The sequence below is a fragment of the Sus scrofa genome, chromosome 7 (assembly GCF_054392235.1).
Source record: "Sus scrofa isolate SSC_HxYL_T2T_F1_AM1 chromosome 7, Sscrofa_HxYL_maternal_Yorkshire_Landrace_v2.0, whole genome shotgun sequence".
In the NCBI taxonomy this organism is placed as follows: domain Eukaryota; kingdom Metazoa; phylum Chordata; class Mammalia; order Artiodactyla; family Suidae; genus Sus; species Sus scrofa.
Genome location: NC_139389.1, coordinates 125,977,246 through 125,995,725, shown reverse-complemented (window position 1 = coordinate 125,995,725; position 18,480 = coordinate 125,977,246). Strand labels below are relative to the sequence as shown.

At 37.7% G+C, this 18,480-nt stretch overlaps 1 protein-coding gene across 35 annotated transcripts in view; it reads right to left on the bottom strand.

Moving 5' to 3' along the window:
* The window catches only part of UNC79 (unc-79 subunit of NALCN channel complex), a 261,559-nt gene that overhangs the window by 119,342 nt on the left and 123,737 nt on the right, over positions 1-18,480 (bottom strand). For all 35 annotated transcript variants that reach the window (XR_014811304.1, XM_084970070.1, XM_084970072.1 and 32 more), the window contains 5 exons: positions 9,431-9,621; positions 8,728-8,851; positions 6,391-6,531; positions 4,143-4,364; positions 1,151-1,378 (listed from right to left, as the gene is read on the bottom strand). Coding sequence is in view for 34 of the 35 variants with exons in the window: in XM_084970070.1 (XP_084826196.1) it covers positions 1,151-1,378; positions 4,143-4,364; positions 6,391-6,531; positions 8,728-8,851; positions 9,431-9,621 (906 nt within the window). In the remaining variant the exon portion in view is untranslated. The remainder of the gene's footprint in view (positions 1-1,150; positions 1,379-4,142; positions 4,365-6,390; positions 6,532-8,727; positions 8,852-9,430; positions 9,622-18,480) is intronic.

Sequence of the window (18,480 nt, the reverse complement as noted above, 5' to 3'; positions counted from 1 at the left end):
GGTCTCCAAATCATCTACTACTCTAACTGTTTTAGATGACATGCCCAACGACAATGTTAAAAGACCATACTACAGGAATATTATATCATGGTAAGTAGGACTGATGATTTAAGTGGGCTGAAAGGTATTTAAAAACTGAAGAAACACTTTACTGCATGTAGCTATATCTCAAAAAAAAATTTTTTTTGAAGACGTCACTGTCTACCCAGACAAAACAAGGGAAGAAGAAGAGAAGGTGGTGAACACTGGCTCAAATGATTCAGATTCATCTTCCTATGAGAGTAGGAGGGTATTTTGGTGATGTGTGTATCTTAGATGGAAAATAGGATAAACGGGGAATAACTAATATATGGAACAGCTAATTTATAACATACATTAGCTGTTACCTATTTAAACAATTTTCTGGAGTTCCCGTCGTGGCGCAGTGTTTAACGAATCCGACTAGGAACCATGAGGTTGCGGGTTCGGTCCCTGCCCTTGCTCAGTGGGTTAACGATCCGGCGTTGCCGTGAGCTGTGGTGTAGGTAGCAGACTCGGCTCAGATCCCGCGTTGCTGTGGCTCTGGTGTAGGCCGGTGGCTACAGCTCCGACTGGACCCCTAGCCTGGGAACCTCCATATGCCGCGGGAGCGGCCCAAGAAATAGCAACAATAACAACAACAACAACAACAACAAAAAAAAAAAAAACAATTTTCTTAGAAAGCAGAAAATGAAAAGAAAGTTTTATCGGTAGTTGATAAAGTCAATGGGTTCTACAAACTGAGGTTACCTACAAATTTTCAGTGTCCATATCCAATCTACTTACTCAATATTTGATAAGTATAGTTTGTAGCATTCACTGTTATCTAAACTTTACAACATAACTTTGATTAAAGTTATTCAAAAATACCGGTAATGCACTGTACTTATGAAAACTACATGAATGTATGCTACAGCTCTAGCTCAAGAATTCTGTATAATGTGGCTCCATCTCTTATCTCTTTCCAGGAGCCTGAGTTGGTGGAAGGAACAGGGAAGCTTTCTTTTAACAAAATCTCGCACATAAACCAGCATGGAGCATAAGATAATACTGGAGAAAGACTCCATTACACCATCTACTGCAGTCTTTATTGCTATTAGACATGGGTCATCTCATTTCTTCAACAGCTTACCACCAGCCGGCTTTCTTCTTTGGGAGCCAGTCTCTCCAGGAGTTCACAAGCAAGCTGATAGCAGAGAATACTAGACTGACATAAGCTACACTCGATTGCTTTTTCGTCCTTCTGGCAGGTGTGGGAACCCCCCCAGGGGGCTTGGAAGACATTGTTTATAATGGAAATAATGTCCTTTGATAAGCTGTGCTCTAAACCCATTGTGATCCCATCATCTTGTAACTCCATCTGAAAGATACCAAAAAAAAAAAAAAAAAAAAAAAGAAGAAGAAGAAGTTTGGTTCCTTTGTCCAATATTCCATTTACACACTAATTGGGGATAATTTTCACTAACTGATGACAATATTAAATTATTTAAAGATAAGGCTTATAGACCATGAAATACATTGTTTTCCATGAACTCTTCTAAAAAGAATATAAACACAAGACAAAGTAATAGGACTTATTTTTTAAATCATGTAGGATATTTAAAAGAGAGTTCTTCCTGAAAACTCATTGCTTCAGAAGATTTTACACATTTAAAAAATGCTGCTTCTCACCTAGTATCCAGATCTTGGCTTCTAAATACCATTGTCCATTAAAGGAACCAAGACTCCTTTTGGAGAAATGGTTGATTCCAGGGTTGGGGCTAGGAAAATATAAAATGAGCCTGGGGCATCTTGTCATGAGACATAAGGAAGTGTTTGAAGAACGATGGGAATATGTGAAAAGAACATAGAAGCCAGCTTGAAGGGACTTTCATTGGCCAAATACGGGACGATGTGTGCATCAAAATAAATAATCATAGTAACAGATTTTAACCCACTGAATAAAATAAGAATCAATGAGTCTATTAGGGTAAAAGTAGGTTAAACAATTAAATATATACATGGGAGAAACAAGGAACCTGTTCCTTCAGGAGAATGCCAGCTAATAAGTTAAAAGAAATGATGGAATTAGAAGATTATCATGTGATAACCATTGCAGTAAAAACTGATTTGGGGAGTTCTCGTCATGGCTCAGTGGAAACAAAGCTGACTAGCGTCCATGAGGATGCAGTTCACTCCCTGGCCTTGCTCAGTGGGTTAAGGATCCAGCATTGCCGTGAACTGTAGTATAGGTCGCAGACACAGCTCAGATCCGGTGTTGCTGTGGCTGTGGCATAGACCAGTAGCTACAGCGTCAAATCTACCCCTAGCCTGGGAACCTCCATATGTTGTGGGTGCAGCCCTAAAAAGACAAAAAAAAAAAAAAAAAATTGATTCGGGCATGAATCATTCTAGTTCTAATACTAGAAGGCAAAGTCTGATGAGAAACAGGAAATCTGTCTTAAAGTAGCTCCCTGCAAGTTATTTATTAATTACAAAGGGGGAAATAGAGGCTTTTTAGTAGAAAAATCTGGCAAAAATCACCTTAACCAAGTTATCACTACCAGTAGTAGGCTATTATCTGTGCCTCCTGATATCACTGAAAACAACATAACATCACATCTGTGGTGTGGCTGCCAAAAATGCTTAACCCAAAATGATTCATATGGAAACACCAGATAAATTCGAATCGATAAATATTCTATAAAATAACTGGACTGTATTCTTCAGAAATGTCAAGGACATGAAAGTTAAGATTCAAGAACTTTCCTGAATTAAAGAAGACTAATGAGTCGGGACAGATAATTGCTATGAGTGATGCTGGATTGTGTCCTCAATCAAAAATAACTTTTTTCTTTTGCTATAAAGATGATATGATTATTATATCAATTTTAAAAATGAATAATTTCTGTAAGTTAGATAATATTATAACAATATTAATTTCCTGATTTTGGAGTTCCTGTCGTGGCGCAGTGGTTAACAAATCCAACTAGGAATCATGAGGTTGCAGGTTCAATCCCTGGCCTTGCTCAGTGGGTTAACGATCCGGCATTGCCCTGAGCTGTGGTGTAAGTCACAGACTCAGCTCAGATCTGGCATTGCTGTGGCTGAGGCATAGGCTAGCAGCTGAAGCTCCAATTAGACCCCTAGCCTGGGAACCTCCATATGCCATGGGTGTGGCCCTAGAAAAGACAAAAAGACAAAAAAAAAAAAAATTCCTGATTTTGATAACTGTACTTATACAAGAGAATGTCATTTTTTAGAAAATACACTCTGAAGTGTTTAAGGATAAACAGACACCTATTTATGACTTACTCTCAAATGGTTTATTAAAAAATTCTACAATTTATACATACACATATAGATTAAGAAAAAGGAGAAATAAATGTGGTAAATGTTAAAATCTGATGAATTTTGGGGGAAAGTACTTAGGAATTCTTTGTACTATTCTTGCAACTTTTCTCTGAGTCTGAAGTTATTTCAAAGTAAAAAGATAAGAAGTGTTCTCCCAACCAGAGACTTTTTAAACTTCTCTTTTAAAATTAACCTTTAAAATCAATTCATAAAATATATTAAAATCAGCCCATCACTATAGAGTTGTACACCAAATTTGTTCAACAGAATCAATTCTTCTTTTTTTTTTATCTTTTTGCCATTTCTTGGGCCGCCCCCACGGCATATGGAGTTTCCCAGGCTAGGGGTCTAATTGGAGCTGTAGCTGCCAGCCTACGCCAGAGCCACAGCAACGTGGGATCCGAGCTGCATCTGCGACCTACACCACAGCTCACAGCAATGCCGGATCGTTAACCCACTGAGCGAGGCCAGGGATTGAACCTGCAACCTCATGGTTCCTAGTCGGATTCGTTAACCACTGCGCCACGACGGGAACTCCTAGAATCAATTCTAATGATAGTAGGGTGTTTCTAAAATTTATATCCATTCTCATATGTCAACATCATTGCAGATATCCATACAAGTATTTTTCAAGCTCTTTAGGAAATCCTCATAAGAGTTTATGAAATGTCTTGAGTGATGCGTCATCATTTCAGTAAGTGTGAAGATGCCCAATACATACAAAGAATCACTATACAGGGCCTTCCCTAATTCTTCACTTCTGAACTAAAGAAAGTTGATGCTTCAGCTACCTGCTTTAGGAGAAGATCAAACATGAGGATGAAACAATTTAGATTCATTTCATCATCTTCACAATCAAAGTCAATAGTCCTTCCTCCTTGATGTCCGAAATTCTTGAAAGGACTACGGAATGGACTACGCATAGGACTCCGAAACGGACTCTGAAAAGGACTATGAAATGGACTCAGCATGTTGTGCTGAACTCGTCGACCAGGATCAGAGGCAACACTCACCTGGAAAAAAGGAATATTAACACATATAGGTGAACCCATAGAAGCCCAAATGGTTGTACAAAGTATCTAAGGACTGTGGAAGGTATTTCCAGCTATCACACTGATTTCCTTCCTTAGCCAATGGCATTCATACCTCCAAATCCTATGAATCTTCTCAAAACCTAAAAATAAGAAATAAAACCATCCAAATGTTCTAATTGTCAGTGAATGAAACATTAGCACCCTAAAGAATGAAGGCAGCTGTCTTTGCCATTATATTTTTTTATCCCATCGAACATTTCCAATTAAATTGTCTGCATCTACCTAAAACTATAACCTGAAAAACGACAACTTACAGAAGTGAAGCATTGCAAGATCAGTTTTACTCATTAGCACAGAATCTCAAATTGACATGACTGGTTGAAGAAGAATGGTCTCTGGGTATTATAATTATTCAACTATCATGGGAAAACAATACATGTCAAGCCTGTTGTGCTGGTTATTCTCCATTTGCTAACCCAACTCCCCCCCGCCCCCAAAAGGCCCTCACTGCCCTCTTCTGCCCTATTCTATGCCCAGGAATGCCAAGGACTGAGTCTCTTCTGCCCCTCCTGCTGGCTGGCTTCCAGTTGGGTTCAGTCAATGAGAAGCACTAGCAGATAACTTGATGCTGGAGAAGAAGGAGGTGGGAGTGTTTCTTCTCACCCGCTGCCTCCTTTGATGCTACTACATCTCTGGCAATATCTCCATCTTCTACAGTTCCTCTAGCCATCCCTTCCTTATAATTTCAGCTCCAGGAACACTTCCCTTGTTCCTTCAGCCTGAGAGGTATAAAGTCTTCCTACTGACCTACTGATCTCTGGGTGACTCACCAACCCTACTGTTCCCTTAATCATTCCCTCTACAGGCAGAACGCCCATTGAAGTCTCTTCATTTGAACCATCTGGGATAAACTCTATAGCAAGACCTGACTGACATAACTATATCATTCTCAAATCATATCTTCTCTCTTTAAGAGAGGAAAAAATAATCATAAAGCTCCTTAAACAACGTATTAAGTATCAGAATCCCTGGACATGGAAAGTGTTATCTATGGCAAATCACTTTATTTCACTGACCCTCTGGTTAAGTAGTTGTAAAATGAGGATAATGAGTTCTTCCCAACTGCCTCACACAATTCTGCAATGTCGTTAACTGTGAATACACTGCACAGTATAAGGTGCTAATAATGTGTTTTAATTTTAGATTACCGAAAAAAGAAATAAAATATAAATGTTTGGCAGCTAGTTCCTATGAAACAGATGAGAAAAAGAAGTAATTATTACAAACTATGATCCCATGATTATGTTATTTTTCTAAACCCTAGATGGCAGGTAGAATGACTTGGGGGAACTTTGGAATACAGCAGGAAAAAATGCTATGGAGAGGCTTGACAAGGGAATCATTGAGAACAGTCCTTGCCTACTTGACTCGGATGAGAGTCGACCTCTCCAAAGTCGATCATGATCTGGAAAGGTCAGTACAACAGCAGAAATTTTATTAGGTCTTCCATAGAAAAATTATCACAAACTTCCAACAGTTTTTACACACTTTAGACCAGATTATACTGACTTTTCATATCCTTAAAGGTACTAAGGGGTCAATAAAATGGGCTCAGTTAGGCGTTCCCATCGTGGCTCAGCGGAAGCAAATCTGACTAGTATCCATGAGGACGCAGGTTCGATCCCTGGCCTCACTCAGTGGGTTAAGGATCCAGCGTTGCCATGAGCTGTGGTATAGGTTGCAGTTTATTAAGGGTGAGAGCCAACAGAGATGTGTAGGTGAAAAACTCAAAGGAAAATGAAAACCCAGTAACTTACTGATTACAGACTATACCAGATCAACATTTTCTGTTATTCAATGTGCTTCAAAGGTTAACAGAGGGGGATAAGATGAAAAAGCATTTTCAAAGCAGTTTATTATCATGCTATTTTAAGGCCCCACTGTAATTGACAAGAGTTTTCAAAATGTTAACAAATAAGACAAGAACAATTGTGGCAATAATTACCCTTCGAGCTGCAAGGTTCCCTGCCAGTTCACTGACTCTTGATTTTCTTTGATTTGCCAGTTCTTTGACAGAATTAACTCCATCAGAAAACATACTTATTAATAGTTGAAGTGGAACCATGATGTCTAACTCCGATAATACCTGGGGAAAAAAGGCATATATCCCCCCAAAGTATAAACTTTGAAACTCAAAAAACACACATTTAGCATGTTTTTCTAAAGTGAACTAGTGAACATAAGGACATTTAACCTCACATGTATTCTATCTGCAGCCATTCTCAATTTTTTGTACTAAAAAAAATCAAAGTTATGATTGAACATTACCTGTTCTTCACTCCCCACATCTGATAAGTCACGTTTTTGTCTACCAAAACTTTTAAGTATCTCCTGCCACTGTCCCCTCCTTTCCATGTCACTGCTATTGCCTTGTTTCATCATCTTTCTCCTGGACTAGCACAATCTGCAAGCAATCTTCCTCTAGTCCATCCTCACTCTGACCCGAATGCCCCATCTAATCTTGCTCTCTGGTGCAAGCTCAGGTATCCTTCTGCCCAAATCAAGTTACTTGGTAATGAATTTTCTAGAAATAGATGTCTCTTTCTTTCAGACAGAATTAATCCAGCTCTCTTCCCTGCTTTCTTAAAGCTTCGTAGGTACCTTTACTAGAGCAATAATCAATTTTTATTATATTTGATTATTCGATACTACCTCCCCCACTGTGAACACTCTGAAAAAAGGAGATCTGAGGAAAGAATCATTTCTTATCCTATTTTTATCTAATTGTCTGTTACCTTGCCAGGAACACAGAAGCTCTATAAAATGTTTCTGTAGGAGTTCCATCATGGCTCAGCGGAAATGAATCTGACACTAGCATCCATGAGGATGCAGGTTTGATCCCTGTCCTTGCTCAGTGGGTTAAGGATCCGGCATTACTGTGGACTGTGATGTAGGTCAAAGACGGGGCTTGAATCTGGTGTGGCTATAGCCGAGGTCAGTGGCTATAGCTCCGATTTGATCCCTAGCCTGGGAACCTCCATATGCTGCAGGTGCAGCCCTAAAAAGTCAAAAAAAAAAAAAAACCCTTCTGTCATTAATGAATCCACTCCTACCACTATATTGTTCACTCTGTTCCCCAAATGGTTAGACCAGTGCTTTTAAAATCACCTTCACTTCAGCATTCTGTCTTCAAACCAGAACTATGTCAAAGCCCAGTCTGTAAAACATGTAAGCTGTAACTGCTCTAGCCATGAAGAACCTCTATGTTCTAGAGGTTTACAGCCCTGTCTGCTCACCTCCAGATGGCACAGCTAAAGGGTGTGTAACTGAGGCAACATCTAGTCATCTGCAGAAGGACTGGCTTTTCTAAAATGAAAATTATCTTATGTAGATAAACGTGAGGATGAAAAGTTAAAATTCTGGATCCCAAAATGTCTTTTTAAAAAAGATCCCTCCATTCGTCATCAGTTATGAAAAATATCGTCCCTTAGGTTTAAAACCCAGAAGGGCAAATCCACAACTTGAAAAGCCTCTGGGATCACGTTCTTCCATGATAAAAAAAAATGTATCTGCACTCATAGCTAATCTAAATACTGATTCTGCCCTCCTTTTCTGAAATTTCCTAAATTTTATGTCAGGTGCTAGACTCAATTTAATACAATTTTAAAGATATCCACTAAATACAAAGCATATTTAGATACTGGGAGGAGAGGATGAGGGTGTTATAAATTTAAAAATGAAAAATGGGCCCTGCACTCCAGGCATGTGCAATAAGGGGAAGGAGCAAAAATTAGCTATAATATTATACAGAAATAGAATTTATATATCGAAGCTATATGAATACTGGGGGAAGGAATAATAAATTCTAATGGGAATATAGAGGTGTGACATACCAGAAATTTCATAGATAATTTAGGAGCTGAATTTTAAACGATAAGCCAGAGTTCACATATAGAGATAGGAAAGAAAGTCATTTCTGGCTGAACTACTCCATAAACGTAGTTCTCAAACTTTCCAAGTAAAGGACATATTTAATATCAAAATCCCACAAGACAGCTATTATACTTTTAGTATCTACTGATAGAAAAATATATAAGGACCAAAAGCTACTATTAATTCAGTAATAGTGTTGCATAAATATGTATTTTATTAACCATGACTATAGCCAATATATCTGAAATATAGCTATTTGTCTATGCATATGAGTTGCTAGTCTACAGACCTCAGCAAACATACAGATTTATGAATTCTTGGCAATAACCCCTTGCCCCTCTACCCAAGGATTTAAATTTCACAGGCTACGAAACAGTGCCCCAAATGATCAAAAGTATCGTTTACTTACATGAAGCCACAGTAAAGCCTGTTCCTGCACAGAGGAAGGGTATCCTGTGAACCGACAACTAATAAAGCCAAACATCTCTTCCATTGAAAAAGGTAGAGGACAAAGCTCAATGTCAAACATTTTGCTAGAAAGCAAAGCAACAAAAGTAAATGACCAATGGGCATATATTAGGGTCTACTGTTGAATTGCCAACTATATCTTATTTAGGGAGCCAAACACTTTAGATTACTCTGGGTCCTGAAGTGTTATTAGCATGTTTCATTTTACTATAATAGCTTATGTCGTTGGAAAGGATATAAATAATTCATGATTATTAATAACATTAATATTCATACTCATATTGGGTTCACCAGAAAGAAACGCATTTCTAAAGAATTAGAATTGATCTACAGCATCTAAAAACATCATCCCTTTGAAATTGCCCCACTTTAGCCAAATCATAATTGTATTTGAAAATAAGCAAATAAAATGGCATATCTATTTATTCTACCATAAGAACAAAATCCTTTTTGAACAATTCCAAATCATCGTAGCACTGTTTTTAGCTGTTACTTCGTTTTGGACCTTCAAACTTCTCTGTAGGATTGTAAAAAGCAAATCCGGTTACATAAAATGCTTAGCACAGCGCCTGGCACACAGCACACACTTAACAAATGTTAGATATCGTTATAATTATAGTGACTTCATTAAACTACTTACCCACCTTAATACTTCCCTGAATTCTTTTAACTGATTATCTGGAACTTCTGTCCTGATGGCTTCCAGCCATTCTGGCATGATACACTCCCACACGGACTGACTGATCACATTGTAGGGGATCAGGCAGAGGATTCGGTTGAGACCTTCCTTTAACTGAGTCACTGTGCTACAGGATTTATCCCAGTATCCACCAACCTGATGGTGTTTCCATAGCCACAGGGGGAAAAGAACAAAATGCACTTGTTACAATCATAGTCAAGGACTTCCTAATGGAAATGAGTACAGAGAAAGCCCACAACCCAAGATATCTGAATCTTGGGCCTAGTATCTTCAGAATGAGAGTTGTAAAAAACTACAAACCCCCAGGATCCCTTAGGTACAAAAAACAAATCAAAGTCCAAATATTAATCAGACTTTCCAAAACATACATGAAGATTTATTCCTAATTGAACATGTTATCGGAGCATTATTTCTAGGATTTGACAAAACCCATTACAAAAACGTGCAGTTTTACCTGTCCTTCAAAGGAACACAGATTTCCACTGCTGTATACTTCATGTTGAAGATTTTTCATTACGGAAAACAAAGTGGCAGAGAGCACTCTTTTTCCCTACGCTGCATATCCTGCCACAGTTTTTTTCCTAAGAATGCTCTAAGACTGATTGAATCTATGAATTTTTAATTTTTTTACTAATTAAGACAGCATATTAATTTTCTAATGAAGAAAAACTTAAAATCATAAATTGAGTTTCCATCTATAATTCTGATTTTAGATAAAGATCCTATATTATTATATGTATCAAAGTAACAAAGGGTTGACAGGTCCTAGATCTTTAGCACGTAATACAAGATTTGTAGGAAACTACATTTTTTTCCTTCTAGTTTTATTGAGTTATAGTTGACTTACAACACTGTGTAAGTTTAAAGTGTACAACATAACAATTTGACTTTCATGCATCATGAAACCATTACCACTGTAAGTTAAATGAACATCCATCATCTCATGTAGATACAAAATTAAATAGAAAGATATTTATTGAAGAGGCTGTCTTGTCTTCATTGTATATTCTTGCCTACTGGGCAATAGATTAATTGCTCAAAAACTACCTTATTTTAAACAAATCTAATTTTAAATATTAATTATCATATCTAAAATTACACATTGTTTAAAACAATAAAATCAACTGCTTTTAAAGTTCAAATATCTATTTGATATCATATTAGCCAACCTTCTAGATGATTGGCTAGATATTCCTAAGAAGTGACTATATTTCTGGGATTACACAGCCTCAGTAGAGCTAACACTGATAATGTCAAGATTGTGGAATGTGTCATTACTGAGCGTTCTTTGGATATTTAGTTTATGGTTAAGCCATAAAAAGGCCTATTGGTTCTAAGTCACATTTTGGAACAGGTATTCCTGTGGAGAGACTAAATTGTCAGTGACCAGATAGTAGAGCCTTTGATTTGGAAACATTTTTATATTTAAAGGAATTTTTAGAGAGTTTTCACCTGAAATAAATGTTCTTTTACCAAAATTGGAGGATCAAATTGACAGAAGTACACACAAAAAAGGATCACAGCTAGCCTAAAAGACTCCCTTAATGAAATCCAAGAAGAGAAATCAGATTTAGAAAGAAAATTAAAATCCACACCCACTATAAATCCCCCTCCACCACCTTCCTCCTACAAATGACCCAGTTGGAGGCTGACATTCAGAGCCTAGTAGGAGCCATTATAGAGGCCTTCCCTCAGAAGCTTAATTGGGCTAAAATTGAATGATATACTCAGAGGAAAGGAATACGTCCTTAAATCTTTGTCACACAATTTATTAAAAATATGCAAGGGCACACAGTTCTAAATTTACAAGTCTCAAGTCACAAAAGTCTTTTGTCTCCCACTTGAGTTGGAAATCTCTCTGATATAAAGAAATCAATTCAAAGTAATGTAGTGGATGGACAAGCCAGCTCCTCAACATTATTGAGGCTGCCATCTAATTCTCTAAAAATTAAAAATATGTGTCCTTGCCATACTAATTGAGTGTTTACAGAAACAACTGTGGCTTTAGAAGAATCACAAAGCCCCTCATCTTCCTAGCGGTCCCAAAGCCTTCCCTATTCATCTCAAGATGCTCACAGATAACGGTAAAAAGTCAGGAAACTGGAAAAGGGACTGCCCTGTGCTTAAGAAGAAACACTTAAACAGTAATTGTCTCAGACCTCAGCCTCCTCAGTCAGCCTCCTCTGAGCCCTCTTCTCAACTAAGGCTTCATCTTGGACCTATTAAAAATTTCAGACTCTCAACACAAATAATTTTGTCCACCTTCCATGTCCCTTCTCCCTTAAAATGCCTGCTTGTAAACACTCATTGCTACCTGGAGAATTTATTGTTTGTCCCAACCAAAATCTGTTCATAGACAAAAATGCCCTCGAAAACCCTCTTAGATTGTTACTTTAATTGCTTGTATCCTTTCTTGCCCTCTTTGAGATTTAAATCTTCTACCACCCAGTATCTTCTCAAGGACCTGAGAACCATCTCTTTAATACACAAACATCCAAGGAAATAATGGCTTTCAGCCTAAGGGGCGCCTTGCTTTCACTTGTACTATTGCCTCCTATTATAAAACAGGAGAAATTTTGTTTCTCCTGTTTTATAAGCATCAACTAACATTCCCCTTAACAAATCCCCAGGGTCTTCTTCCTTCACACATTACAGTCTTTAAAAAGTAACTTCTTAGTCAACTACAACTGTCTAAGGCTGAGCTGCATATATCTGTGCAAATAAAAAGCTCTTAAAGGGTCTCCCCCACAAATACTGATTAAAAGCTTTAGCCCTTATATTGAACAGATTAACAACTTGTTCCATGTGCTAGAAACACAGTTTGATAAAAAGTAAGGTGAAGATGAAAACTAACTCTTACATAAACTAGTGAGTTTTGTATTACCATGAGGATCTCTGCTAGAAGGTCTGCATTTGGGTCTGCCTGTATGTTTATGAATGTACAGTATACCTATGTGGAATTTTTTTACCTCTGGATGGTTTTGCCAACTTAATTTATAAAATCCCTTGAAAGATCTCTATTCTAAATTAGCTTCTCTTAAAAAAAAAAAAAGAAAGAAAGAAAGAAATACAAGCTTCAGAGTTCCTGTCTTGGCTCAGCAGAAACAAATCTGTTTAATATCCATGAGGATGCAAGTTCAACCCCTGGCCTCCCTCAGTGGGTTAAAGATCTGGTGTTGCCATGAGCTGTGGTGTAGGTCACAGAGGTGGCTCAGATCCTGCATTGCTGTGACTGTGGCGTAGGCCAGGGGCTACAGCTCCGATTTGCCCCCTAGCCTAGGAACCTCCATATGCCATGGGTGTGGCCCTAAAAAAAGATGAAAATAAAATAATTAAAAAAAAAATTTTTTTAAATGAGCTTATCCTACTGTATAGCATAGGCAACAATATCCAGTCTCTTGAGATAGACCATAATGGAAGGTAATATAAGAAAGGGAATATATATTATGACTAAGTCATATATATATATATATGACTAGGTCACTTTGCCGTACAGCAGAAATTGGCACCATACTGTAAATCAACTACACTTTAACAAAAAAATTAATTAAAAAAGTAAAACTAATGAAATTTAATCTTTTAAAAAACACAAGCTTATAAAAAAAAAATTTTTTTTTTGTCTTTTTGCGGCTGCACCCATGGCATATGGAAGTTCCCAGGCTAGGGGTCAAATCGGAGCTGTAGCTGCTGGCCTACGCCACAGCCACAGCAATGCAGGATCCGAGCCGTGTCTGCGACCTCACGGCAAAGCCGGATCCCTAACCCACTGAGCAAGCCCAGGGATCGAACCCGCAACTTCGTGGTTCCTAGTCAGGTTTGTTTCCACTGCACCATGATGGGAACTCCCAAGCTTATAAAAATTAAATATTCCTAAAAGTCTTAGAAATATAGGAAGTAACCCAAATATTTTCAAGTTCATGTGATTTGTGTAAATCTTTCATAAATAAGACTAACTTGATATTGTTGGTTTAATAAAAAGCTGCATCATCTGAGTTTTCAGTATTTAGTATGATATGAGCATACATTTTTATTCCATGTGGGTTTGCTAGTGTAGTAAGTTAATACTATATTTACTAGATGTTTAAAATTATAAAACTTATAGATTTTATTTTAATCAAATTAAAATATTATTCTCGCAAACTTTATCTCAGTAGTAATTGTGTCTTATAATATGTCTGTTTAGAAGTAGTATCCAAAATCTTTTTGGTAACCTGAAATTAAATTCAAAACTAAGTTAGGCTAAATGACAGATATTTGTTGTCTATCTAGATCATTTCTAAATAAGGTAAAACACTGAAACATTTAATTACCAAATATAAGTGTAATGTTATCTATTTTTGGCTTCTTATTTCTACAGAGATTAGAGCTGTTTGAATCTGTTAATAAATATATTCTTTTTGCCCTACTGAGAATTATATTATGAAGAAGCATATCCTCTAGAAGTTACGAGATGGTATGTATATTCATGAAATCTGCTAAAATGCTACAAAATGCTGATATGTGACAAGCAATTTACAATTGTTTACCTTCTGGTTTTCTCTGAAAAATAGAGGTTCCTAAGTGTTGAGAATTATAATCAATATATAAATGAAACTTCTAGAAATAATAAGGGTGAAGGAAAAAAACCTCTGTATGCAAAATATTCAAGGAATGTAGGATGTGGTTTTGTTAAGGAAAAACAAAATCTTTCTAAAGTAGTTGTTTAGAGAGTGTAGGCCATCTCTCTCCAGATGAGAAAGAGGAAGCTGAAGGACAAAAAGCTGAACGAACCGGAAACTTGTAAAGGACCTGGGGGCAGGGAGGAGAGGAGGGTGGACAGCACATGTCTCCATCGTATCCTCATTTATTTAAGAGACTTGATTCTTCTCTATGTTAAAAGAGGTAACTTTTTAAATTATCGTGTTACATCCCATATTTACTTTTGAAATCTTTATTGTCATTTTAGTTAAGTGGAGAATTATGTCCTAGTGACTTGTCATCCTGATTAATCAGGTGTCCAAACCCTTTGACATTTTGACAATTTTTGATATTTTGCATTCCCCAAATCAAATTCTAAATAAAATCTTGATCTCAAATTGACTTTGAGATTTCTGAGAGGGCCTCTGGAAAATCTCAAAGGATTTGTTCTCTCCTAATAAAAGAGATGTGAAACTAATTAGGTCTACCTGATATGTTGAATGGCATGAAAAACATTGTTAAGTAAAAAGAGATACTTATATTTGTATCAGTAAATTTTTTAATATAAATAGTTCAGGAATTATATGAAATTCCTAAAAATTTGTCAATGGCCATTTTGTTCATAATTATGACCTTACGCTGCTTTGCTTAATTGTAGACAACAATGGCATAATTTTATCATCATAATTCCAGTTACTCTCATTAGATCTTTAACCACAGCCATTTTAAGCATTTTATCATTCACAGTAACACATTGCTTTACTCTGATGCTTTCCTGAAAGCTCTTGCAATCAAGTACTAGCCAGGATGCTTCATCTTCAGCAAAAAGGACTATCTCTGAGACCCAAAGGAGTATAACAAACAGACTTCTGATGGTATCACTTAAGTAACTTTGAGACCATACCACTGGACTGAGTAAAGATTCCAGAACTCTAGTGGAGAAGCCAATGGATTCATAAAACTGCTAACCCAAGATCAAGCAGAACTAAAAATTAATACATGGGACTGAATGAACTGATGAAGAAAGATGATAATTTTTATGAGGTTTTGTTTGGAACAATCCTGGTTCATCAATGTTCTATTTTGTGGATGTAAGTTCTCTCTTGAACTATCTATAACTCACAGCCATTTAGTAGATTATACCTTTGTAAGCAAAAGTGAAACACTTGTCTTCTCTCTACCTGATCCTTCCAGAATTCAGAAGCTCTTACTGAATATTCTTATTTACATGGTGATGTAGTTATTTAAACAAATTCAGTAAGAATCTGCTCTCCTTGTAACAGGACATAATTGGAAAATCTGGTTATATTAAAAATGCTTTGGGAGTTCCCGTGGTGGCACAGTGGTTAACAAATCCGACTAGGAACCATGAGGTTGCAGGGTTCAATCCCTGGCCTTGCTCAGTGGGTTAAGGATCCGGCGTTGCCGTAAGCTGTGGTGTAGGTCACAGACACAGCTCGGATCTGGCATTACTGTGGCTCTGACATAGGCCAGTGGCTACAGCTATGATTAAATCCCTAACCTAGGAACCTCCATATGCCACAGAAGTGGCCCTAGAAAAAAGCAAAAAAAAAAAAAAAAAAAAAAAAAAAATGCTTTGACTGGAATGTCATATTTGAGAAAGATAGGCATAGAATTAAATATGACCAGACAACTTTAAGGAACTAAAGTTGACATTACAGAGCCAATGATTATAAAGCTCTCTTAGAAAAACTAGCTTTCTTAGAATGTTCCCAGCCTACAGGGAAATAAGAAAAGTCACTTCCTGGCAGTCTCAGGAACCTTAGAGTATCCGAGGGACCTCAAGAAGAAAGAAAGTCACCCATATCTATCGATACTACAGATAAGTATGGTGACAAGTTCTTGGTTTGGCTTCCTGGCCTCCAGAGGCTTTTAAAAGTCCAATCTGAGATTCTTTTAAAAACTTCCAGCAAAGCAAACTTTTAAAGGTCCACGTGGTCAAATACCGTTTTTGCCGCACTTATATAAATAATCAAGCCAAATTTAATAAGACAAGATTTATTTTGTGAACAAGTGTAATCTTGATTATCTTTGATCAAAATGGGGGTAATTGAGAGAGAAATTTTATGTTTCAATAGAAATCCATAACCTACCCTTGGGGGTTATCAGATTCTAGTCCTGTTCATTATCTTTGAGCTATTTTTCACCTCTTTAAAAACTGGATCATGCTGTCTTGCACATTTTGTCAGTAATTAATGGTTCCAATTTTTCTCTTACCCTCCTGACTTGGTGTCACTAAGAACTGACACCTGACTGCCCAGATCTTTATTAAGGCTCTAGGTTGTCTTGTGCCAAAACCCTGCAAACTGAAGCAGGACAACTGGATATAAATCTCCAAGGACTTAATTGCTGCAGCAGTTTCAGCCAATCAGGAAATTCATCAAACATCTTCATCTTCCATGCTCTGCTCTAGAAAATAACTGTGACTCTGATACTGATGGGCTCATTCAACATCTAAAGATGTTAACATCTAGGAGTTCCCATTGTGGCCCAGTGGAAACGAACCCAACTAGTATCCATGAGGATGTGGGTTTGATCCCTGGCCTTGCTCAGTGGGTTAAGGACCTGGCATTTGCTGTCAGTGGTGATGTAAGTCGCAGACACAGCTTGGATCCCGCATTCTTGTGGCTGTGGCATAGGCCAGCAGCTGTAGCTCTATTCGACCTCTAGCCTGGGAACTTCCATATGCCACGAGTATGGCCCTAAAAAAAAAAGAAAAAGTTAACATCTAAAGAGCCTAACGTTCTAGAAGTCTCCGCTGGCTGTCCTTTGGACTCAGAAACTAGGTTTATAGCCTACTTGAACCACTAATCTTTGTTTTCTTTTTATTTCCTTGTTCTAATTGTGAAACAAAAGTCATATTTTTATGGCAAGAACAGAGAAATTTAAACAAAATTTTTTCTCTGGCCTTTGGCCCAGTGTATCTGCATTATACATCAACCAAGCCTCCAATCAGCAGGAGTAACTGATGAACTTTAAAGAGCAATATTCTCCTAGCATCAACAAGAAAACTCTTTGGGAACCACTGACTGAAACTGCCCACGCTGGCCAGTCACAATAATAACCTCTTACACAAATTATCTCAGCAGGAGGTCCTGACAAGGACTGCAGAACTATCAAACTACTGCCAGCCAGAAGAATTCAGGAGGGGTCAAAAGGAGGTGGGGGAGATGCTAGCCCATAATAAGCCCTGCCAACCTTCCAGAAACCCTCACACTGGAATCCATCTTGGTTGAGATATGTGGGCACCACCAGGAAGGACCCTGAGTCAGACCAAATATGGGCCAGGCCAGATGATTGGCCAGACACAACCCAGCAACTAATCCCATTACCATAAACCCTAAGACTGTGAGTGACCTGGCAGAGCAGTTCTCCTGGGTTCCCTTACCCTGCTGCTCTCTGCTTAGGCTGCTCTCTGCCTCTATAAAGTTTTTTGCTTTGTCAGTATGTGTGTCTCCTCGGACAATTCATTTCTGAGTGTTAGACAAAAGCCCACTCTCAGGCCTCTGAAGGGGTCTCCCTTCCTACAACAAAACTCCTTAAAAGATAATATCCCTTCTTGATCTTGTAAGCAGTCACATGTCCCACCATAATGACCTTAGATCTGGATTATGCAAACTGTCAATAATATATAATTTAATGTACAGCCCTCTGTCTCAAAGCATATGTACAACTGTGCCTTGACTTCTTCACTAACAGGTGGAACAGTTCTCGGAGCTTTCTGAGATGCTCTTTCCAGGCTATAATAAAATTTGGCTCAAATAAAATTTTCCATTCCTCCCCAAGATCAACTGATTAATTTTTCGTCAACATAATATATGCTCTTTTCCTCCTTGTCAGATCTCTTACCTAGCAGTTCCTAACTCAAATCATCTCTCCATGGCAACCAACCTAGCCTCCTTTTTGAGTAAAACTTCTAGGGAAGTTTCAGATGGAAGAAATATGGGGACCCACTCACACCCCCAGAGGTGGTATAAAAATTATTTTTAAATGATAAGTTTTGAGCTAAAAGAGATACAGAGAGAAACCTTGTCTGAACTTCCCTTGTCTGACTAAAGCAGAGCCTCCAAAAACTATAGCTGCTATTAAACCCCTCCAAAGGGAGTTTCCTATGAATTCAGCTGCCCATAGGAGACAGGCTGCCCATTTCCATCAGCATCAAAAGCTATTGAAAAAGAAACTTTCCATTTCTTCCCATTAAAGCCCTACTCCCACAGCTCTCACTCAAGCTCTGTATATAAAACATTTATCTCTGGCTATTGAAGGCATTATCCATCACTGAGTACTCCTGTGTGT